Genomic DNA, 24,202 nt, shown 5'->3' with positions numbered 1-24,202 from the left:
GGATGCATGGAAACCAAAACACATAGGTCAAAACTTAAAGTGCTTTAAAAAATAAAAGGCTTTGTGCTGCTTCACCATTCTGAGTGGACTCATAATGAGAAGGATTATTTACATCAATTGCAAATGTGGAATATAAATGAAGTTTTTCCTTTCTTACCAATCCCTTCAACAGCATGCAAAATGTGCTTGTAGGTAGTAGTGGTAGGTTGTATTAAGGGGAAATATCTATGACTAATTGAAACCCTCAGGTGGCAGCTTAGCAAGTTGTCTCATGCATATGTGTCTATGTGTGTGTGTGTGTGTGTATGCACATGTCTGTGCTTGCACACATGTGAGGTTCAGCAGAGGATGGGGAGCATCAGTTGGTCAGCCTTGATATATAATTTTGGCTCCCTATTGCATTTTACCTCTGTGGTAGGGATAATGAGGAAAAAGAAGGCATTGGTAACCTAGGGTTTAGTAATCATCAGCCATCACATGGACTATTGCTAGAGTGTAGAGATGTATGTGTATTTGTAGTCTATGTCATTCAGGTTTGTTAAGGGAGCTCCAGATCTGATTTTCAGTACTTTGGACATGAGAATCCTTTCTAAAATGAAAATTTGGAGAATATAAAGTAGAATTAAAGCCTTTTATTATTCTACCATAAAGATATAGCCACCTTTGATATTTTGCTACTTCCTCTGTTGTATCCCATGACGTGTCCTGTGTTGTTGTGAGTTGTTATGGCTTCAAAACCCTTCCTACCTGTACAGAGATATTTAATAGCTTGTCTTTCCTCCTTCTCTTCTTTTTACTTCCTTTATCCTGTCTCCCTCTCTCCTCTTCATTCCTATATTGTATGTCTTAGCCCATCTTCCTTAGAAAGCAGTTATCCCAACCCTATCCTGAGAATCAGCGTAGGGGGAGAAGCAGGTGATAAGGTGACGTGGCTGGGCTGGTCCTAGCTTTACAGTAACATAAAGCAGCTTGTTCCACATTGCCCATGTCTCCAGGGACAACATGGAGTCACTGTGTCTGGGAGGAGTTGAGGGTAGGTAGGGAAAGGTGAACAGTCTGGCAATTCCTTCCCATTTCCTGTCTTGAACTGGTTGGTTTGCCTCACTGGGGATTACCTTCCCTCCTGTCCCGATTGTGTTACCTGGCTCCTCTTGGCAGTCATTGCACAAACTCCGTGGATCCCACAGGGTGAGACCTGACCAGTGACCCAGGGAGGTCATGTCACGGGGCAGTCAAAGTAACCAACTGCATCAGAAGAAGAGGCAGAGTGATAGGAGGGCTTCACAGTTGTGGAGAGTGTGGGAAGCCTCATGGGGCTGTTCTAACTGGAAAGCCAGCAGATGGTCAAGGCCAGGGAGCAGGGAGAGCTGGTAGGTCCGAGGTCCACTGGTGGACTGTCTTTAGGTCTTATCAGCTTGATTCTTTAAAGAGCTCCGCTCCTTCTCGTGATTCCCTGCACCTGTTGGCTCCCAGTTTCCCTGGGTGATGGAAATGTCTGTTGATGCTACAGCTTCCAGGGCATTTAGTTCAGATCATGTATTCTTGTTCTGAGCAGCAAGCAAATCTCTCTCCATAGTTTCCTGCAGCATGCTTGGTCTAAGGAGAAGGTTTTTATATCATTACAAAAGTCCCTTCCTTATTACAGTCTAAAGTAAATTACAATGCAAAGTGATTGGAAGTTCTTTGTCTATCACAATTAGACAACCCCCTGAAGCAGTGGCTCTGTATGTGTATATTTAAGCACCTGACATTTTCCATCCTCCAAGCTATGTGTGCTTTCACAGAGTGTATATGTGTGTGTGTGTATACGTATATATATATATATATACGTATATATATATACGTATATATATATATACGTATATATATATATACGTATACACACACATGTATGACTCTTTTGCCCACTTAAAATACTGGCATGTAGCCTTTGAAAAATTCCATGTGGATATTTATGAACTAGAGACCACTGAGAAACATAACATCTTTTCTTTCCTTCACCAACCCAAATGCCCATCAACAGTAGACTGGATAAAGAAATTATGGGACATGTACTCTATCGAATACTATACAGCAGTCAAAAAAAAACGAAACCTGGTCATTTCTGTTGGACTTCTAAAGGGTCTCTTCTGAGGAATCAGGTGTCAGATTGGATTTAATCATAGTAAAAAAATTTAAAAACCGTATTTTAAAATAAATTTTAAAAAGTACGTGATTTTTAAAGTTTTACTGGGGTAAAGCTGCAGCCTGCAGTGCTGGTATCCCATATGGGCCGGGCCGGTTTAAGATCCAGCTGCTTCACTTCCGATCCAGCTCTCTTGTGGCCTGGGAAAGCAGTACAAGATGGCCCAAGTGCTTGGGCCCCTGCACCCACCTGGGAGACCTGGAAGAGGCTCCTGGATCCTGGCTTTGGATTGGTGCAGCTCTGCCTGTTGCGGCCAACTGGGGAGTGAACCAGTGGATGGAACATCTCTCTTTCTCCCACACTCTTTCTCTGCCTCTCCTCCTCTCTCTGTGTAACTCTGACTTTCAAATGAATAAAATAAATCTTTGAAAAAAGTTTTATTTATTATTTTTTGTTTATTTGAAAGGCAGAGACAAAGAGAGGTATTCCATTGACTGCTTCACCTCCCAGATGCCTGCAACATCTGGGGCTGGGCCATGGGCCAGGTCAAGGCTAAGAGCCCAGACTCCTCCCAGGTCTCCCACTTGGTTAGGGACCCAAGTACTTCAGTCATCACCTGCTTCCTCTCAGGGAACGCATTAGCAGGAATCCTGAATCAGACGTGGAGCTGAGATCTGAACTCAGTCACTCTGGTATGGAGTGTGGGCATCCCAATTGACTTCTTAACCACTATCCCAATGCTAGCCTTACAAACAAAACAAAAAAAAATTAAAAATAGAAGCTACATTCCAGTTTCTTGAAAAGCATTTTTTTCTTTAACTTTTGTTTGCTTATTTTATTTGAGTGAGAGAGAGCGAGAAACAGGGACAGAGAGACACTAGTTCCCTCTACAAATGCCTTCAATGCTTGAGGTTGGGTCAGACTGAAATTAGGAGACCAGAACTCCATCTCCATCTCCCATATGAGTGGCAGGGATCCAAGTATTGATCCATCACCTGCTATGTGCTGGGATACACATTAGCAGAAAGCTGGAATTGGGTGGAGCAGGGACTCAAACCCAGGCACTCTGATATGGGATGTTAGTGTCCCACATAGCGGCCTAACTGCTGTGTCAAACACCTGCTTCTTGGAAAGCTTTTGAAGATAAAACTTTCAGATTGTTTCGTGAATGGACATCCATTAATCTTTTCTGTAAGCAGACATGTCAGCATGTAATAAAATGTTCCAAAATGCTCTTCTGTTTTCTGTTTCAGGACTTAATCTACTGGAGGGTCAGTCTCGGGCCATCACATGGGAACAGTTTCAGATTGTTGACAATGATGACATAAGTGCTGTCCGCTTAGTCACTGTTGATGGTCTACAGCATGGACGGCTTACATTAAGAGGTGAATGATCAACCTTTATAACCTAAGAAAAAACCTAAGAAGTATGTGGTTTTTTTGGTTTGATTTTTTTTAAAGATTTATGTATTTATTTGAAAGGCAGGGTAACAGAGGAAGAGGGAGAGACAGAAAGAGAAAGAGATCTTCCATCCACTGATTCATTCCCCAAATGGCCACAACAATCAGGGCTGGGCCAGGCTGAAGCCAGGAGCCGAGAACCTCATCCCAGTCTCCCATGTGGTTGGCAGAGGCCCAAGCACTTCAGCCATCTTCCACTCCTTTCCCAGGAACATTAGCAGGGACTGGATGAGAAGCAGGGCCAGCATCACAAGCAGCAGCCCAAGCTGTTATGCCACAGTAGTAGGCCCAAAGTGTCTTAAGAAACAAATTGTATTTAGCAATATATATGTGACATGTCTTGACCCTATTTCTAAGTGAGATTGTCATATTCAGAGAATCTGGAGATCTTGAAGCCATTGACTTTCATATTAGGCTCAAATCAATGTGTAACCCTTCATGGGTGCTGCTTCAAAGAAATAGAGAAATAAACTAAGAACCAGAAACACTTCGACTTTTTAATCCTTTAGAATGGTATTATTATGTTATTAGAGATAGTTGCCATCATTTAATAGAAATGAAATCATAATTATAAAGATGCCAGTTAACCAGGTAATAGCCCTAATAATAATATTCATACTTTATGATAAAATAATGTATTCCTTATAAAGAGCTTAGAGGATTTAATTCAAATCTCTTGGTTTGCCTACCTGTAAATCAGAAAGACACTTTTCATTTGTCATCTTTTGTGATGAGGGAATTCTGAAATCAAAAATAAAATGATAAATTCTCCTACTTCATGTAAGAGAAACCCAACCAAAGCAGCTTGAAAGTCAGTGTTGTTTTCTTCATGTCTTCAAGGCTGAAAGAGAGAGAAAGGGCAATGTAAGAAGTCATGGCATCTAAGCTTGCCCTTGAACAAGCATTTCCGTGTGAATGTCCTTCCCTGACTCCCACCTGTAACCTCTTAGCACAGCAGCATCTGGGAAGCTGAGTATTTTCAAATGCTTGTATTGCCTTGCTGAGTAAAACTAGGGAGTGGCTATTGGGCAAGTCACTGGTTGAGTCCGTCACACTAGCATTTAATCGTTTGTTCTTCTGATGTCTGTTATACACCTGTAGGGTGTGAGGAGAGTGATGGGGATACCTGCCCAAGGAAGTGTGATGCTCTGTGGCTATGCATAAAATGAAGCAATGTTGATTAACACAGTGGAAGTGAAATGGGGAGGAGAGCCCATACTGTAATGCTGTTCTGGGATCAGAGGAGGTAGGGATACAGTACTGACATTAATGAAACCTGTACTTTGTGTCAGATACTGTGCAAACCCTTCAACATACTTTATCTCATTTGTTTCATGCTGACTTTATGAAGTGAGATGCTGTTATCGATATCATTTGAAAAATAATGGAATTGATACTTAGAGAAATTGATTTATATACATAGAAAATGGCAGAACTGGGATTTGGGCTCAGTCTGTTTGATATTAGTGCTCTAGTACTTGGACTTTAACGCGGTGATTGTTAAACTTTCCCATGCATTAGACTCTCCTGGAGGGTTTGTTAAAAACACAGAGGATGGTAAAACATAGATATTTGGTAAAACACAGATCAAAATTTCTGATATGGTAGGTCCAGAGTAAGGCCTGAGAACTTGAATTTCTAACAGTTTCCCAGACAATACTGCTGCTGCTGCTTCAAAACCAATCCTTTGGGATAGGTGTTTGGCCTAGTAGCTAAGAAGCATGCATTCCTATTTGGAATACGTGGGTTCAAGTCCCAGCTCAGCTTCCTGTTAATGTACATTCTGGGAGGCAGCATAAAATGGTTCTGGTAATTGTGTTACTGCCACCTACAAGAGAGACCTGGATTGAATTCCCAGCTCCAGGTTTTGTAGCTCTTGTGGACATCTGGGGTAGTAAAACAGCAGATGGAAGCTGTCATCTCTCCCTTTTTCTCTTTCTCTTCTCTGTCAAATAAAATACATACATACATATGTACATTCATACATACTGCAAGCATTTGGTGCAGTAGTTAAGATAAAACTTGGGATGTGCTGCATCCAATTAGGTTAGTTGAATTTGAATCTTGCCTTGGCTACATTTCTAATTCTGGTTTCTTGCTAAGGAGCACCCAAGGAGTGATAGGTAATCACTCAGGTACTTGGGTGGCTATCACCCATGTGGGAGACCTGGATTGAGCTCTGGGATACTGGTTTTGGGTGGGCCCAGCCCTTGACCAGCCCTGGCTATCACAGTTGCAGGTGTTTGGAAAGTGAATAAGCAAATGGATGATATCTCTCTCTCCTCCTCTCTCTCTCTTTTAAATAAATAAGCCAAGATGAAAAGGAAGACAATCCTTCAGGAACTGCTTCCATGTAGTATGGTAGCAATGAATTGAAAGATAACCAGCATTTATTGGAGGCTGACTATTATTTAGATTCTCTCATCTCTGCTATGCAACATGAAGTAGACATTTGTATTGGAGTTTTCAGGGTTCTCCAGAGAAACAAAACCAACAGAGAAAAAATACACACACACACACACCCACACACACACACACGAAGAGATTTATGAGGATTGCCTTATGCAAGTGTGGAGGCAGGGAAGTCTGATACTGCTGGGGAACCAGGAAGCACAAGAAGGAGTTCTGTTCTGGTTGAGAACCTGGAGAGCTGAGGGTGTAACTCCCAGTCTGAAGTCAAAGGCAAAGGGTTAGGAGGAGAGGAAGCTAGTATGAGTTCTTGAATCCAGAAGCCCCAAAATCAGCAATTCCAATGTCTCGGGACAGAAGATAGATGCACCACCGCAAGAAGAGGGAGTTTTCCCCTCCTGGCCATTTTGTTCTGTTCAGGTCCACGGTGGTGGGGATGGGTCTTTCAGTGTGCTGAGTCATATGCTGATCTCTTCCAGAAATATCCTCCTCACAGAAGCACCCAGAAATAGTGTTTTCCCAGTGATCTGTATATCCCTGAGGCCAGTCATGTTGACATGTAAAGTTAACCATTGCGGTATTGTTAATCTTTTTTATAGCTGGATCTCAAATGAATTAAATGCCTTCCTAAGTCCACACAGCTAATAAATGTTAGAGGCAGTACTCAGCACCAGATGTGTGATGTTCCAGGGCCCTGTGGGCCATCCTCTGTTGTTCTGCAGGGCAGGTGGGGGCTGCACTATGTTCCCTGGCAATCTCCTGTGCTGATGCTGTCTTTGTAGTGGCTGTGTCAGTGCTCCCACATTCACTCTGCACCTGCTCTGCTCTCTCCGTCAGGGGGAAAGGCATTTCTCTTCACCGTGGCTGACCTGCAGGCTGGAGTTGTTCGCTATCACCATGATGACAGCGACTCCACCAAAGACTTTGTGGTCTTCAGGATATTTGATGGCCATCACAGCATCGGTCACAAGTTTCCTATCAACATCTTGCCCAAAGATGACAGCCCTCCGTTCCTCGTAACCAATGTCGTGATTGAACTGGAAGAGGGGCAGACCATCCCGCTCCAGGGCTCCATGCTCAGAGCTTCAGACGTGGACTCCAGCGATGACTACATCTTCTTTAACATTACAACAGCCCCACAGGCTGGCGAGATCATGAAGAAGCCAGGGCCTGGTCTGATAGGTAAGCTCTGGGCCTGTAAGATTCATTTGGAGGAAACTGACTCTTCCATAGAGAAATTTCTGTGTCCTCCTGTGGCTTTGCTGAATCATGCCTGCCTTTGTGCTAAGGTGGACATCAACGTTATGGAGTAAGATGCTATTACTATTGCCATTTCATGGATGGGAAGCCAGAGACTCAGAGAAGTTAATTTTACCTGTCCAAGGGTGTACATCTAGAAAGTGTAGAGATGAACTTCAAGGTAACGATTATGCCAAGAGAAGTTAACAATATAACCATTATACCAAGAGAAGATGGAACAAATAAATCTGAAGGGAGGTGTTTGGTTTATTCAAGATTGCAAAGTAACCTCATATATATTGTTCATTTACATTTTGTTAGAATCATTTCATAAATGATTCATTTTTAAAAAGATCATTTATTAATTTGAAAGTCAGTGAGGGGGCTGGGAGAGAGAGGTCCACCATCTGCTGAATCACTCCCCAGATGGCCAAAATGTCCAAGATTGGGTCAGGCTAAAGCCAGGAAGTTTATTTGGGTTCTCCCATATGGCTTCAGGGGCCCAAGTACTTGGGCGGTCCTCTGCTGCTTTCCCAGGCACGTTAGCAGATAGCTGGATTGAAAGTGGAGCAGCCAGGACACAAACTAGTGCCCAATTTGGATGCCAGCAGTGCCAATATTGCAGGCGGCAGCCTATCCCGCTGCACCACGACACCAGCCCCTCATAACTGCTTCTTAAAGTGGGTAGGTCAGAAATTTGACAAAACAGGAATCGAGTAAATAATAATAACTATTATTACTTTGTGTTTTTAAATAAGATGATATTTTTGGAAAATTTTTTTTCTAGTGATAATTTTCCTATGTGAAGACTAGTATAGCAATTTTACTTTCTCCAATTTATTATTTTATAAACTTTGATTAGCTTTTTATAAACTTTGATTTTAAAACATTAAATGTGGAGTCCTTGGGCACATACAATGTACTAGGCAGAGGAACTTTGGGTGGTAAGTCTAATATCGTTGTACCAAATACTTGGTAAACTCATATAATAAAAAGTAGTGTTTGTGCCTCCAATAGGTTATCCTGTCCCTGGCTTCCTTCAGAGGGATCTCTTTAATGGGATTATTTACTATCGTCATTTTGGTGAAGAAATCTTTGAAGATTCCTTTGAATTTGTCCTATGGGACAGCCATGAACCTCCGAATCTCTCAGTGCCACAGGTAAGAGATAACTTCTGAATGCTTCCAACATCTTGTATAAGACATCAGTTCTTACAGATGGTCACAAACTATATGAAAACAGGTTTCAAGGTTCAAGACTTGAAAAGCAATGGATTAAGCAAAGTTAAAGAGATTTATTTGCATTAGGGCTATTCAAACATTTTTTCTAAAGGGTACTATAACTTTCTATTTAGTGTTTTTAAGGTTATTTAACAGTGGGATTATTTTATCTCTTTTAGTTTGTTTGAAAGACAGAGAGAGAGACAGAGACTGAGAACAATCTCCCATCTGCTGTTTCATTTCTACGTACCTGCAACAGCTGGGGCTAAGCCAAGCTGAAGCCAGGAACCTGGAATTCAAACTGGGTCTCCCACGTGATTGGCAGGGACCCAAATACTAGAGCCATCACCTGCTCCCTCCTCTTGCTTTAAGTAGATTCTAATCTGAGAACATCCTTGGTTTCTGCCTCTATGAAAGAAAAGGAAGCTTCCTAACAGCATGACCCGAACGATCCTGGTCCTGAGTTTAATCTTCGGTGATGATGGAACCTTCTGATCACAAATGCTATTAAGTAATTATCTTACCTGAACTTTCTGCAAATTAGCAGGAAGCTGGAATTGAGAGTGGAGCTGAGACTCAAGTCCAGACACTCTGAGATGGGATGTGAGTGTCCCAAGCAAGATCTTACCACTGTGCCAAATCCCTGTCCCTTTTCTAGGCATTTTGTATTGGGAGGTATTGTGTGTGGATGCAGCTAATTTTCCACCTGTTCTAGAATGACTAGTAAAAGCTTGTGTCATAAATATCATATAATGTCACAGTCACTGACCTCGGCTGATGCTTACCTGAAGCTGATTATCCATTTTCTATGATGAATACATCAGAAGGAGATGATTAGGGAGGATGAGACTTGAGCTCTGACACTAGAGGAGGTAGGTGATGCCTCTGAAGAAGGAGTGGAGAACGAACGAGAAGCATCTCAATTCAAGTGCTTTTTGACTAACAAGACAACTTCAAGCAACAGCTCTCTCTTTTCACCAATGCATTATATACTTCTGGATTAAATCTTTTAAAATATTTATTTATTTAAAAGGCAGAGTTACAGAGAGAGGGGAGAGAGACAGAGACAGAGATAGAGAGAGATCTTCCATCCACTGCTTCACTCTCCAAATGGCCACAATAGCTGTGGCTGGGCCAGGCCAAAGCCAGGAGAAAGGAGCTTCATCTGGGTCTCCCACATGGGTGGCAAGGGTCTAAGCACTTGGGCCACTCGGCACTGCTTCCCAGTGACATGAGCAGGGAGCTGGATAAGAAGTGGAGCAGCTGGGACTCGGACCTGTACTTATCTGGGATGCCTACATTGTAGGCAGCAGTTTAACATGCTGCACCACAATACTGACCTTTGGATTAAAATTTTTTAAGACCTTTGTTCATTTGAGAGTTCAAAATGACAACTGTTATTAGAGTTTATTTCTAAGTCTTCTGTGTATTTATTCAACTTGAGTTACGTGTCTGACATGAATACCATAGCACTTTTAGCAAACTAAGTAGCTTTTTAAAAGTGAAAATTTCAAGAATTCTTTCCTCATACACAGAAATGTTAGATTCCTCTACGATAAAGACCAAAGTAATGAAGACTTAATTGGAACAGGTTTTTTCCATTTAGTGTTTACTTATTTTTTTTTAAGATTTATTTATTTATTTGAAAGGCAGAGTTACAGAGAGGTAGAGGGAGAGAGAGTCTTCCATCCTCTGGTTCACTCCCCAGATGGCAGCAATGGCTGGAGCTGAGCCGATCTGAAGCCAGGAGCTGGGAGCTTCTTCCGGGTCTCCCATGTGGGTGCAGGGGCCCAAGGACTTGAGCCATCTTCTACTGCTTTCCCAGGCCATAGCAGAGAGCTGGATCTGAAATAGAACAGCCAGGACTGGAACCCATGCCCATATGGGATGCTGGCGCTGCAGGTGGCATCTTTTCCCGTTATGCCACAGCACTGGCCCCTACTGATTTTTAATTTATTTGAAAGGCAGAGAGATCTCTTCTATCTGATGGTTCACTCCCCAAATGTCTGCAGTGGCCAGGTCTGTGCGAGGCAGAAGCCAGGAGCCCAGAACTCCATCTGGGTCTTCCATGTCCGTGGCAAAAATCCAAACACTTAGGCCATTATCTGCTGCCTCTCAGGCACAAAGTTTCAAGGAATTAGTGTGTGCATACCCACAAAAACAAATATTTTGTGTACCTTGCTGGTGAACGTGGATATCATCATTGCAGCTGTCATTTTTAAGGGACTTAAATGATCGTCTAGTTCATTAGATGATTGGATGCTCAATTTGGACAAGTACCTCCTCAAGTTCTACAAATAAAAATTTATTTAAAATATTCAACAAAAAATGAAAGTTCAGATAAGATGATTACTTACAGCATTTGTGATCAGAGGGTTCCATCATCACCAAAGTATCAGGTCCAGGGTCGTTCGGGTCATGCTGTTAGGAAGCTTCCTTTTCTTTCATAGAGGCAGAAACCACGGGTGTTCTCAGATGAGAATCTCTTTAAAGTAAGAAGGAGGTTTCCTATTATCTCCCTGCACTCTTCCCCTGAACACTCCTGCTGGGATCTACCTACATATCAACAAGGTGTCTATGTATCAGCAAGAAATCCCTTTTCTATTTCTATCTTGGTTGCTGTGATTGTCATTTGCTTTTTGAAAAGTATTTCCTGGGGGCGGCACTGTAGCATAGCAGTTAAGCCGCCGCCTGCAGTGCCTGCATCCCACGTGGGTGCCAGTTGAGTCCCGGCTGCTCTACTTCTGATCCAGCTCTCTGTTATGGCATGGGAGAGCTGTAGAGGATGGCCCAGATCCTTGGGCCCCTGCAACCACGTAGGAGACCTGGAGGAAGCTCCTGGCTCCTGGCTTCACATCTCCTGGCTAGTATCGGCGCAGCTCCAGCTGTTGCGGCCAGTTGAGGAGTGAACCAGTGGATGGAGGACCTCTCTCTCTTTCTGCCTCTCCTTCTCTCTCTGTGTAACTCTGACTTTCAAGTAAATAAATCTTAAAAAAAAGAAAAGAAAAGTATTTCCTTGGGATAAGAGTTTGGCTTACTGATTAAGATTATTGGTTGTGGGGCCAGAACTGTGGCATAGTAGTTAAGCCTCTACTTGTGGCACCAGCATCCCATACAGGTGCCAGTTCATGTCGTGGCTGTTCCACTTCTGATCCAGTTCTCTGCTTACGGCCTGGGAAAGCAGTGGAAAATGGCCCAAGTGGTTGGGCCCCTGCACTTGTGTGGAAGACCAGAGGCTTTAGATCAGCACTCCTCTGGACATTGTTGCCTTTTATGAACCAGTGGAAAGAAGACCTTTCTCCCTATCTCTCCCTCTCTGTCTGTAACTCTGCCTCTCAAATAGTAATACAAAATATTGATTTGGATACCCACATTCCATATCAGAGTTTGGCTTACTGGGTCCAAATCCAGGCTCTGCTCGTGATTCCAGCTTCCTGCCAGTGTGCACTGTGGAAAGTGGAGATGATGGCTCAAGTAGTTGGATCCCTGCTACCTAGGTAGTAGACCTTGGACTGAGTTCCTGGCTCCCACTTTTGGCCTGGCCTAGTCCCCTCTATTGCGGGCATTTGGGGAATGAAGCAGTGCTTGGACACTCTCTGTCTCTTTGCCTCTTTAATTAATTATTAAATTACTAAATGTATTTAATAATTTAAATTAATTGATTATTTTTTAAAAGAAAAAATTTTCTTTCTAAATCCTGCTTTATGGAGTTTAAGCCTTAAGATACATAAAACCAAAAGTGTGAGAGTATTCTGTTAGCATAAGGAAAATCTAAAGTGGGGTATTTATAAAGAGAAGATTATTTAGCTCACAGTCCAGTAGGTGCAAGGGCATGATGCCAGCATTGGCTCAGTTCTGGTGAGGGCCTCACAGCAGATGGCATCACAGTGTCAGGAAGGTGCATGGGAGGGAGTGATCACATGGCAAGAGAGAAAGTCAGACCCTGACTGGGGTTCCCCAACAACTGTGTTAACCTCTTCCAAAGGCACTCAATGATCTCACAACCTTTCACCAGACGTCCCACTGCCTCTTAGCAAGGAGGGCAAGCTTCCAGCATGTGACACTCTTAAGGGACATGCTAAAGCCAGATTCAGATAATAGCAAGGAGAGAGACATATTGGAAATTGGAGGGTGGAAAATAAAGATAGAGGAGAGTACTGAACATGGACAAAGAGAGGAAGCAGGTGCCATAACAGCCTGACTAAAGTGGAAGGGTGCAATGAAAGGTGACTGGATAGGACCACAGGCACCCTGGGGGTACGTGTTTACCACAAGCTGGAACAGAAAGTCCTGTGTGCAAAACTGAAGTGGGAGGTCGTTTCTGGGGGTGAGAAGTGATACTGGATTGGCAAAAAGGAAGATGTAAAATAAGGAGCAGGCACGAATCAGAGCTCAAGGCAGAGGACAGCTCAGGAACTCAGGGCCACTAGGAGGTCAGGTTCCCGATGGTGGAGAGTCCTACTGTGAGCTGAGTCTGAGCGTCAAAGTCAGACATTGTCACTGTCTATGCTGATTCCTCACTTTATATTCTGATTCCTTTCAAGTCCGTGGGTGCCCATGGCCATAAGTAGACTGCAGGGATTTGCCAGAGAACAAGAAACCAAAGACGATTCGAGCACTAGTTTTCCACTGTGTGCCTGGGAATGGGTGTTTAATAATGTCTTTGTTACAACCAAATTTCAGTACAATGAAAATGCTTTATTTCTCTGTGGAATTTTGTTAAAATAGGGTTTTTCTCACCCATAGACACACACGCAGTAATTGTTTAAACATGCATAAATATGTAAAGACACATCAACTTAGGCTATCATAAAACATGTTGAAAAATGTGCCCACCAAGAATTACTACAGAGGTATAATAAAGCTTGCTTGTACATTCTTTTTACACAAAGAACACATTGGAGAATAAATTAGCATGGAAAATGGTCTCTTTGAAGGCACAATAACTATTGTCTCCTTATTAAATTCAGTTTTTCAATTAAGTAGAGCCTCACTGATCCACACTATGGTGGGAAGGTCCCATAGAGCATTCCTGAACTTTGTAGATTAGCAAAATACTGTAATTGGGGAAAAAATCATGACACAGACTCCAGGAGACTAGAGAAATGACTGTCATTGTGTTCCTTTACTTTGATAACTGGCTTCAATTTTTAATTATTGAAATGCTTCATAATGGATGGTAAACATATTGTAAGCTTTTATAAAAATAATGAAAGGTAGAGACAGGGAGTTAATGTCTTGAGAACCTACTAAGTGCCAGATGCTCACTGTGCCACTATCTTGTTTGATCATGATAATATTTTACTTTAATAGCCATAGTTATTATTCCTAATGTGCAGAGAAGAAAACCAGAGTGCCAGAGGGGTTAGATGATCTGCCCTGGGGAGCACAGCTTGTGGGTGGTAAGCCGATGTGATATAGTCTTATTTTACATAATAGAAAAGCTTAACTGTGTTTTAGTTTCTGCTCTGTATGTCAATTTAAAAAGGAATTACCTTCATTTTCAAATCGGGTCCTGTGACCACCGCTGTTTTAGACAGAATTGTCATTGCTGATCTGTGTTTTGGTGACAGCATCAGCATAAAATCAGGGTAAGAATACTTTCCTATGGCAGGCTGTGCAAATACCCCTGTGCCTGTGCCACGTCCAGAGAAAGTAATAGCTTTCCTGTAACCAATTCCAGAGTATTCTAAGGAAATAGATGCGATGGTTAGAGCTGTTTAGTTAGTGCTCCTTGCCCTCTAGCATGATCCGAACCTGTAAGGATAGCTTCAAGACTTCTTAATATTGCAAACAAGCCATGTTGACTCATTCACTTAACAAACACTGAGGAAATGCGTTCCCTCTACAAAATATTATGCCAGATGTTGTGGAGATACAGAGATGAGCATAGTATATATTAAGTACCTACTGCATGCCAGACATTTTACCTACATAGTGATATTTGATTTTTGAAAAGAACTTCGTGAGGTTGTTAGTGTCATGTTGAACTTGCAGATAAGAAAACTGACACAGCGTGGGCATTTGGCCTAGCAATGAAGATTCTGGTTGGGGGCCAGCATTGTGGCAAAGCAGGTTAAGCTGCTGCCTGTGACCCTGGCATCCCATATGGGATGTGTGTCCTGGCTGCTCCACTTCCTATCCAGCTCCCTGCTTAATGGGCTGGGAAAAACAGTGGAAGATGGCCCAAGTGTTTGGGCCCCTGCCACACACATAGGAGAGCTGGATGAAGTTCCTGGCTCCTGGCCCAGCTGTGGCTGTTGTGACCATCTGGAGAATGAACCAGCAGATGAAAGATCTCTCTGTCTCTCCCTCTCTCTGTAACTCTTTCAAGAGTGCCTGGGATTTATTCCCACCTGCATTCTGGATTCCAGCTGCATACTGATGTAGACCCTGGGAAGCAGAAGTGATGGTTCAGGTGATTGGGTTCCTGCCATCCATGAGGAAGACAAGGGTTGAGTTCTCAGCTCCCGGCTTCAGCCCCCCCCCCCAACCATTGCAGGCATTTGGGGTGTGAACCAGCAAATGTGAGCTTTCTCTCACTGTCTGTCTTTTTCTACGTGTCTTTCTGCCATTTAAATAACTAAATTTTATATTAAAAAGAAAGCCTTAAAAATTGGTATCAAAAAGTTGAGTAACTTATTTAAGGTCAAACAGCTTCTGGTATGTGAGTAGTGCAGTAAATACTTCAACCGGTATTGTCAAATTCCATGTGGTTTGCGTGCTACCATAATCCCGCCATCATGGAACTTTCAGTCCAGCAGAGATTGACATCAAGGGATGTCCTAGTCCATTCATGCTGGTATAATGAAATACTTGCTGTTAGATGATTGAGAAATTAAAAAAAAAAAGTTTGACAGTTCTGAAGGCTGGGAAATCCAAGATCGAGACTCTAGCAGGTTGAGTGAGAGCTGCTCTGTTCCCAAGATGGCAACTTGTTGCTGCATTTTTTGGAGGGCACAGATACTCTGTCCTCACATTGGAGAAGAGGTAGAAGGGTGAATTCGCCCCTCAAATTCTTATAAGGCACCAATCCATTCACAAGGGCAGAGCTCTCTCCTGGCCTAATCGTTTCCTAAAAGCCCTACCTGTTAATACCATTGCAGGGGCCAGTGCTGTGGTATAGCAGGTAAAGCCACTTCCTGCAGTGCCAGCATCCCATATGGGTGCCAGTTCAAGTCCCAGCTGCTTCACTTCTGATCCAGCTCTCTTCTATGGCATAGGAAAGCAGTGGAAGATGGCCCAAGTCCCTGGGCGCCTGTACCCATGTGGGAGACCTGGAAGAAGCTCCTGGCTCCTGGGTTCGGATTGACACAACCCTGGCCATTGCAACCATCTGGGGAGTGAACCAGTGGGTGGAAGACCTCTCTCTGCCTCTGCCTCTCTGTAACTCTGCCTTTCAAATCAATAAGTAAATCTTAAAAAAATACTGTTGCATAAATTTCAACATCAATTTTGTAAGAATGGAAACATTTGAAACATATCAAGGGATAAGAGAAATTTGAGAAAATGGAATTAATTAATTCCAACTGAGAAATTTGGGGATGTCTAAGAAGAGGCTTAAAGGCTGAGACAAATTCATATAGCTGGAGAAAACAAGAGAAAAGCAAGCCAGAATGAAGAAACAACTTGAGCCAAAGCATGGACATATGCTAGAGGACCAGCACATGGTCTATTGTGTGCAACTAGAATGTTAGGTTAATGTTGAAAAGTGGAAGAAGACAAAGGTGAAAAATAGAGTGTGTCTAAACTGTGAAGGATCTTGGAGCCTCGCTAAGGAATTTGAATAATACTATAATAACATGGATGGCTAGTTAAGAGTTTTTCAGGAGGTGAATCAACTGATTTGACTACATTAAAAAAAATAATGCTAGAAATATGACAGTCCAGATTAGTTGTTGGAGTTAGGGCTAATGGGAAGCTGTTGCAATAACATAGGGAAGAATTTATGAGAGTTTGGCCTTTAGCAGTAGGTCTAACACTTAGGGTTATAGGTAGGGCTGGTCTTGGTATAGAAATTTCTTGAACAGAAACTCTGGGACTGTGTTATACATGGGTGGAGAAGGTAGAACCAAAAGTTATGTTAAGGTTTCTATGCCTGATGACTGAGCATGGGGAAGTATTAAGAAAAGTGTTGGCTGTTGATGGCAAGGAGATGTTTTTTAAAAATTAGAACACCTTTTTTTGTTTTATGTGCTCATCCTACAGCCTTCATGACTGGATCAACTATAACTGTGGTAATCAAATTCTTTAAACGGAATATAAAATGAGTAAGAAGTATCTCATTTTTATCTCATGCCCTCAATAGCTCCTGAATCATTTTAACAAAAGTGTACGATAAATCTCAGCTTTTGAAAATCACTTTATCTGTGACTAGGTAATGGGGGACTTTCTTTTTGGCATTTTCTGGGTATCTTGGATTAACGGGACAAATATTTTCATTCCAGGTGGTGGCAATCCACATCACTCCAGTGGATGACCAGCTTCCAAAAGAGGCTCCTGGAGTTTCTCGGCATTTGGTTGTCAACGAGACAGAGGTTGCCTACGTAACCAAGAAACATCTGTACTTCCTAGATACAGAATCACACGATGGGGAGCTGCTCTACACCATCACCACCCCCCCATTTTTCTCCTTCAGCCACAGGTATCTTTGAAAAGTCATCATTAGGGCCATCAGTTCTAGGATTCGAGAGTAAAAACTATCATTATATAGTACCATGATTCAGTTGCTTCATTGGTCAGACATGAACTTATACTCAATTCAGAATTTACTGTTATCTCAAACTTATCTCAGCCCTCCCTTCAAAATCTGGATTAATTAGAAAGTCACTGTAACCTGTAGTATCTTCAGCATAATGGGGCTTCAGTCATTAATCCCCCTTCTCTAAAGAGAGTGCTTGTTTTTCTTTTTAGTAAAATTTATTAAGGTTTTCTGTAATTTTTAGATATCACAGGTTAAGAAATGATTGTATTTGATGATCTCAGTCCAGAAAAGTGGCAGGTCAGGGTCATGTACATGATAATAGAGGAATCTTCTTGGGATGAGAATAACAGTTCCCTTTCATGATGCCGAATCAGAAGATTCTGTACATATCTTTTGCAGTGATGAGGTGGCATCAGTGATCCTGGACATAAAGTTAGTGCACCTGCTCCCTACCTAAAACAAGAATATGAAGATGGGACATCTGATATCTTTCCACAATGAGTTCTTTCAGTTTTTGAAATTTGGTTGCAGGGTATGTGACTCTTTTTACCTGTAACATTAGCTGATATATTCTCCTGTATTTTTCCATAGATACTTGGATGCTGGGAAGTTATTCATGGTAGACAGCATACCAAAGCTAACCAAAAATCCTGCTGCCCTGGGACTGAAGTCATTCACACAGGTATGATGATATGTGAAAATATTGATAAATCTGATTATATAAATGTCCTGCAAGAAGATAGGCATGCATGAGTGTTGCAGCTGAGAATACTGGCCTTTGATGTCTGCCATAAAAGCTTAGTGTCTTTATTATCTCTGCTTGTACATTTCCATTAAGCACATGACATCTATTTAAAAGTGCTTGATCATGTTGGATATGACATCAGAATCTTGGTAGAATTCAACACAGCACTTTGCCTTGTTCTGCCAGGAGCAGGACTCTAATTTGGGGATCAGGTACGTATGTTTTAATTTAAGCAAATTTAACTCACAGTAGCCTCCTAGGGCTGCCATAACAAAGTACCACAATATGATGCCTTAAAACACCAGAGATTCATTGTCTGTTAATGCTAGAAGCTAGAACTCTGAATTCAAGGTGTCGATAGGGTCATGTAGCTCCTGAGACCTTGTTGGGGAATCCTTCTTGCTTCTTTCTAGCTTCTCGTGGTCTGCCAGCAAGCCGTCACTCCCATCTCTGCTTTCGTCATCATGTGGCCATCCTCTCTCTCTTCCCATTATAAGGACACTGGATATTGGATATAGCTACTCCAGTATGACCACATTTTAACTAATTACATTTGCAAAGACCCCGTTTTGAAATAAAGTCACATTCTGCGATACTGAGGTTTAGGACTTCAGCATATCATTTTATGGGGACACAATTCAACCCACAGGGGCTGGCATTGTGGCCGCCATAGCCTGCAGTGCTGGCATCCCATATGGGCGCCAGTTTGAATCCCAGCCTGCTCCACTTCTGATCCAGCTCCCTGCTAGTGTGCCTTGGAAAGCAGGGGAAGATGGCCCAGGTCCATGAACCCCTGCCACCCACAAGGGAGACCTCGAAGACGCTCCTGACCTAGAAGAAGCTCCTGGTTTTGTGGCCATTAGGGGAGTAAACCAGCAAATGGAAGATCTCTCCTCTCTCTGTGTAACTCTGCCTATCAAATGAATAAATAAATAAATCTTAAAAAATATTTAACCCATAACATTTACTATCTTCCAAAATCCTTCACCAAAACTCTGCCTACTTGTATAGATCCTACTTTGAAGTCCCCATGGGAAGTCACGATAATGGTGTTTAGGGCTTAGGCAGCAGACAGCTGTGTAGTTTGGACTAATTATGGCTAATTTCACTGTAGTTAGAGGTTTTAAATGCCTATGTGAGTCCCAAATAGTAAGTACTATTCTCTCTCTCTCTCTCTTTTTTTTTTTGTAAGATTATTTACTCACTTGAAAGGCAGAGTGACAGACAGAAGAGGAATCTCCAAATGCTAGTTCATTCTTCAAATGGTTACAATATCCAGATCTGGGCCAGGCCAAAGCCATGAGCAAGTAATTCCATGCAGGTCTCCCACTGGGTGCCACAGACCCATGTACTTGGGCCTTCGTATGTTACTTTCCTGGGGTATTCGTTAGCTGAAAACTGGATAGGAAGTGGAGCACTGGGGCTTGACCTGGCATAACAATATGGGATGCCAGCATCATAAGCTGCACCCTAACTCACTGTGGTATAACGCCAGCCTGCCTTTACAGAGTTGGTGGCTTCAGACACTTGACATATTTACTTAATTTCTTTGTCTTTTTCTTTCCTGATGTGTAGAACATATAATTTATAAACTATACCCTTGGAGGATCTTTAAATTGAGGATGGTGATATTTAATATCAGCACAATGATTGTCTTGGACATGGGTCTCTGAAGGTTTCTGGTCTTTGCTGATGCACACCCACAAGTCCATCTCGATTTGCTTTGCAGCACGCTGTGAACTACCTGAAAGTGGCCTACATGCCCCCTCTGCAGGATATAGGCCCTCATGTCAGACACGTCCAGTTCACGTTTTCCATCAGCAACCAGCACGGCGGCACTTTGCATGGGATCTGTTTTAACATTACCATTCTCCCAGTGGACAATCAAGCTCCTGAGGTACGTACAAGGCCTGGTGTGGGGGAAGGAAAGAAAGATCAACTTTTTAATTTAACGGCTGCAATCGAGGAGGGAAAAGCAAGGGGAGGGGAGTCCTTTACTTTCCATGGGACTACTTATCCACTAGGTGAGGTTTTCTGGTTGCTGAGTTTGGCATTATTTTCAAAGTTCTATCTGAATCTCATTTGCTTTTCATTCTGCTGAGTTTCACATGTTGATCAGGGGAAGGGGATTAAGTCCTGGGTCTCTTAGCAACCAGAAGGGCTTATTGGCTCTCACCACAGGGCAACTGTACTATTTTGTTATCTAAAGAAGCTCTTTAATTTTCTGAAATAAATTCAGATGGGCCCTCTCATCCTACGCTGTCCAGTGTTTTTGCCAGACTCAAAGGACCCACACCTTTCATTAAGAGTGAACTACAAAGGCGATGCTATTTTGTGCGTCTTATCCATGAAACTGGCATTCAAACACCAAGTCTGACATGCCCCGTTCCCCTCCTTCACTTGTGAGTGCCAGACTTAATCAGTGAGGCTATTATTGGGCTCTTTTTACCCCCTTAAGAACGGAAGGAGGAACATTTCCCTTTCATTACAAACCAGAGGGGACCAGAACCTATACATGTCTCATCCCTAAGAAAAGAAGGGGGGACTGGGTTGTGGTATAGCAGGCTAAGCTGCACTCAGCTTCTGATGCCGGCATCCCATATGAGTCCTTGTTTGAGTTGTAGGTATTCCTTGTTCTCTCTCTCTAATTTTGACTTTCAAATTTAAAAAAAATCTTTTTTTAAAAAAATGGAGGCAAATTAACCTTATGCTTTCGATTCTTTTTTTTAACTTTTATTTAATGAATATAAATTTCCAAAGTACGACTTATGGATTACAATGGCTTCCCCCCCATACCGTCCCTCCCACCCACAACCCTCCCCTTTCCCACTCCCTCTCCCCTTCCATTCACATCAAGATTCATTTTTGATTTTCTTAATATACAGAAGATCAGCTTAGTATACATTAAGTAAGGATTTCAACAGTTTGCTCCCACACAGAAACATAAAGTGAAAAATAATAGATGATTTTTTTTAAATGATGATGAAATCAGATCAGACCTATTGTCATGTTTAATCCCAGTGAGAGTCAAGTTGGGAATTGATAATTTCCTTTTTTTTTTTTACAGAAGATCAGTTTAGTATGCATTAAGTAAAGATTTCAACAGTTTGCACCCCCATAGAAACACAAAGTGAAATATATTGTTTGAGTACTCGTTATAGCATTAAATCTCAATGCACAGCACATTAAGGACAGAGATCCTACATGAGGAGTAAGTGCACAGTGACTCCTGAAAGTTTCCCTAAAATATATATTTTAAAAATCATCTAATGTAGCCAAATGTATTCCTGAAAGCATTTCCATTCTGGGCCATTCACATGATAAAACTCATGAAAATGAGGTTCCCAAGTAGGAACCTTGGTGCAAAGATTAATTGTCCTCTTTAAATAAAGAGCTACATGGCAGGTGTTTGACTAAGTACTTAAGATGTTCGTGTCTCATACTGGAATACCAGGGTTCCCTACCCAGCTCTGGCTCCTGATTTCTGCTTCCTGCTAATGAAGACACTGGGAGACATCAGTGATGGCTCAAGTAATTGAGTTCTTGCCACCCAAGTGGGAGATGTGAATTGAGTTCTCACCTGTGGTCTTTGGTTAGGTCCAGGTCTGGCTCTTGTAGACATTTGGGGAGTGAATCAGCATATGGGTGCACTTTCTGTGGCTCAAATAAATAAATAAAAATTTAAAAAATAAGAGCTCCTTCCTTCCTTCCACATACGTAGGTATGTAGGTAAGTTTGGTAAAATAAGAGGGAGACACTTGCTTCTTTGTACACATCAATGCTTAAGATTGGAAACATTGGGTTACAAAAATATTTTAGCCAAAACTTTCAGCTATGAACTTGTTCCCTTACCCCATTCATGAAAAGTTAATTGACACGTGAAGAGGGTCCTGGGAGTTTTACAGTGATTAAATGAGTTCTGTCTTCAGGGATACCTTGTGGAATGAGACTTTGAATGTTTTTCTCTTTCTTGGTAGGTGTTCACCAACCCTCTGAGAGTGACTGAGGGAGGTCAGCATGTCATCAGCACAGAGCACATCCTGGTCTCTGACGTGGACACCGTGCAGGACAACATCTATTTCTCCCTACAGAGACAGCCTCTACATGGAGGGGTGGAGCTTGATGGCTTTCCTTTAAACCCCGGGGGCACCTTTTCCTGGGGAGACCTCTGTACCTTAAAAGTTAGGTTAGAACACTTCATGACTTTGTCCTTTTCATGCTTTGGCTCCCATCTGGACCCATCGTGAGGTAGAGCAAGGAGAATGAAGTTTACTGGATTCTTTCAGAGCTCCCAACATCCTATTTAACACTTTGAAGAGTCAGAGGAAAAATTAGAGATGACCTGTTTTTTCATTTCCCTTCAGACACTTTATTTCCCTCTGGCTTGCTGTACCAGTAGGAAGACTTGATGGATATTTGAATAACAAAAATTAATTACAATGAATATTAAATTTGTTGCAAATGCACATATCACAAAAGGTAACAATCAAACTAGACAAATGGAGACTGAAATAATGGGTGAGGCTAATCTGCATAATTGAACTTGACTATAAGAAAAGCCCATTTCATAATCCTGAAAATCCCGGGACAGAATTCTGTTAATCAAAATCTTGAGTATAACTTTTATTTTTTTCTACTCAGTAAGGGTTTGCAGGTGCACAGGTAGGGTAGACTGAGTGGGTAGGACATGAAGTAGTACTCTGTCCCTACAGGGATAGAGTAATCCCTGCCTCATGGTCCTACATTAGTTCCCCACACCTTAATGTCTTCCATTTCTTTTATCTACTATAGTTTTGCAAGAAACTTTTCTACAAAATCTAGTAAGATAATTTCTGTGGCTAATACAGCAAACATTGAAAAGCAATGGCCAGCTAGATAGATAAACTGACTAATTTCTCACATAAATTCAAATTATAGGGGCCAGTGTTGTAACACAGGGTTAAGCCACCTCTTGCAATGTTGGCATCCCATATTGGAGTGCAGATTCAAGTCCCAGTTGCTCTGCTTTCAATCCAGTTTCCTGTTAAAGTGCCTGGGAAGCAGATGATGACCCAAGTGCTTGGGTCTCTGCCAACGATGTGGAAGACCTGGATGGAGTTCCTGGCTTGGCTTCTGGCTTTGGCAAGGCCCAGCTCTGGCTGTTGCAGCCATTTGGGTAGTGAGCAAGCGGATCTCTCTGTTAGTCTCCTCCTCTCTGACACTCTGCCTTTCAAATAAATTAGCATAGAAATAAATCTTTAAAAAAATTCAAGTTACAAAAGAGCATTTGCTCTTTTGATAAAGTGTAGTATGAGGCACTAAACACCAACTGCTTAGTTCTATATATGCTTAGAAACTAAAATTTACACATGCAAAGATCAGTTTAAACCTGTTAGTTTAGTTACATCATTGATTTACCATTCCAAATTTCTTCACTTCTTTTCACTATTCACTCCTATTCCCTTTAAAATTCACCCCCCTTTATTGGAGATGATGCTCTCAGCTAAGCGTTAAAAAGAGAATTCTGCTCAGGCAATTATTGCTAGGGAGTGAATGATGAGAAAAAGAAGGTACAATCTTTGAAACAATTATATGTTCAAGTACTCTGCTAGAGATTTTCAATTATGTTCTCCCTCCCACTTAATCTTCACAGTAATCAAGATTGACAGAGTAGATGGTTTTACTCTCATATCACAGTTGAAGAGCTAAGCACAAAAGGTTAAGGAATTTGCCCAAGATTATGCGGCTGCTATGAGTATATAAAGGAGTCAGGTTTTGAAAGAATTTTCAAAAGTCAATTTGCGGCCGGCGCCGCGGCTCAATAGGCTAATCCTCCGCCTTGCGGCGCCGGCACACCGGGTTCTAGTCCCGGTCGGGGCGCCGGATTCTGTCCCGGTTGCCCCTCTTCCAGGCCAGCCCTCTGCTGTGGCCAGGGAGTGCAGTGGAGGATGGCCCAGGTGCTTGGGCCCTGCACCCCATGGGAGACCAGGAAAAGCACCTGGCTCCTGGCTCCTGCCATCGGATCAGCGCGGTGCGCCGGCTGCAGCGCGCCGGCCGCGGCGGCCATTGGAGGGTGAACCAACGGCAAAGGAAGACCTTTCTCTCTGTCTCTCTCTCTCACTGTCCACTCTGCCTGTCAAAAAAATTAAAAAAAAAAAAAAAGTCAATTTGCTTGACTCTATAGACATGACTTTGGATGTAACCCTTTTTGGAGGTGTTAGCTTCATAAAATAGTACTTTATCACTTACCTATTTTAGAAAAACAGGGTAGGGAGCATGGCAAACTATAGACCTGTACCACCACTGGAATGGAATTCCACA

At 42.3% G+C, this 24,202-nt stretch overlaps 1 protein-coding gene across 7 annotated transcripts in view; it reads left to right on the top strand.

The window, feature by feature from the left end:
- Window positions 1–24,202, top strand: part of FREM1 (FRAS1 related extracellular matrix 1) — a 176,824-nt gene that overhangs the window by 57,425 nt on the left and 95,197 nt on the right. For all 7 annotated transcript variants that reach the window (XR_016223537.1, XR_011380085.2, XM_002708087.6 and 4 more), the window contains 7 exons: window positions 3,379–3,510; window positions 6,832–7,176; window positions 8,251–8,393; window positions 16,901–17,097; window positions 17,749–17,839; window positions 19,632–19,799; window positions 21,880–22,088. Coding sequence is in view for 5 of the 7 variants with exons in the window: in XM_002708087.6 (XP_002708133.3) it covers window positions 3,379–3,510; window positions 6,832–7,176; window positions 8,251–8,393; window positions 16,901–17,097; window positions 17,749–17,839; window positions 19,632–19,799; window positions 21,880–22,088 (1,285 nt within the window). In the remaining 2 variants the exon portion in view is untranslated. The remainder of the gene's footprint in view (window positions 1–3,378; window positions 3,511–6,831; window positions 7,177–8,250; window positions 8,394–16,900; window positions 17,098–17,748; window positions 17,840–19,631; window positions 19,800–21,879; window positions 22,089–24,202) is intronic.

The sequence above is a fragment of the Oryctolagus cuniculus genome, chromosome 1, assembly GCF_051225735.1.
Source record: "Oryctolagus cuniculus isolate XC-2025 breed Fujian yellow rabbit chromosome 1, ASM5122573v1, whole genome shotgun sequence".
In the NCBI taxonomy this organism is placed as follows: domain Eukaryota; kingdom Metazoa; phylum Chordata; class Mammalia; order Lagomorpha; family Leporidae; genus Oryctolagus; species Oryctolagus cuniculus.
Note: the sequence above shows the minus strand (reverse complement) of the source record. Positions and strands in the feature narration are given on the sequence as shown.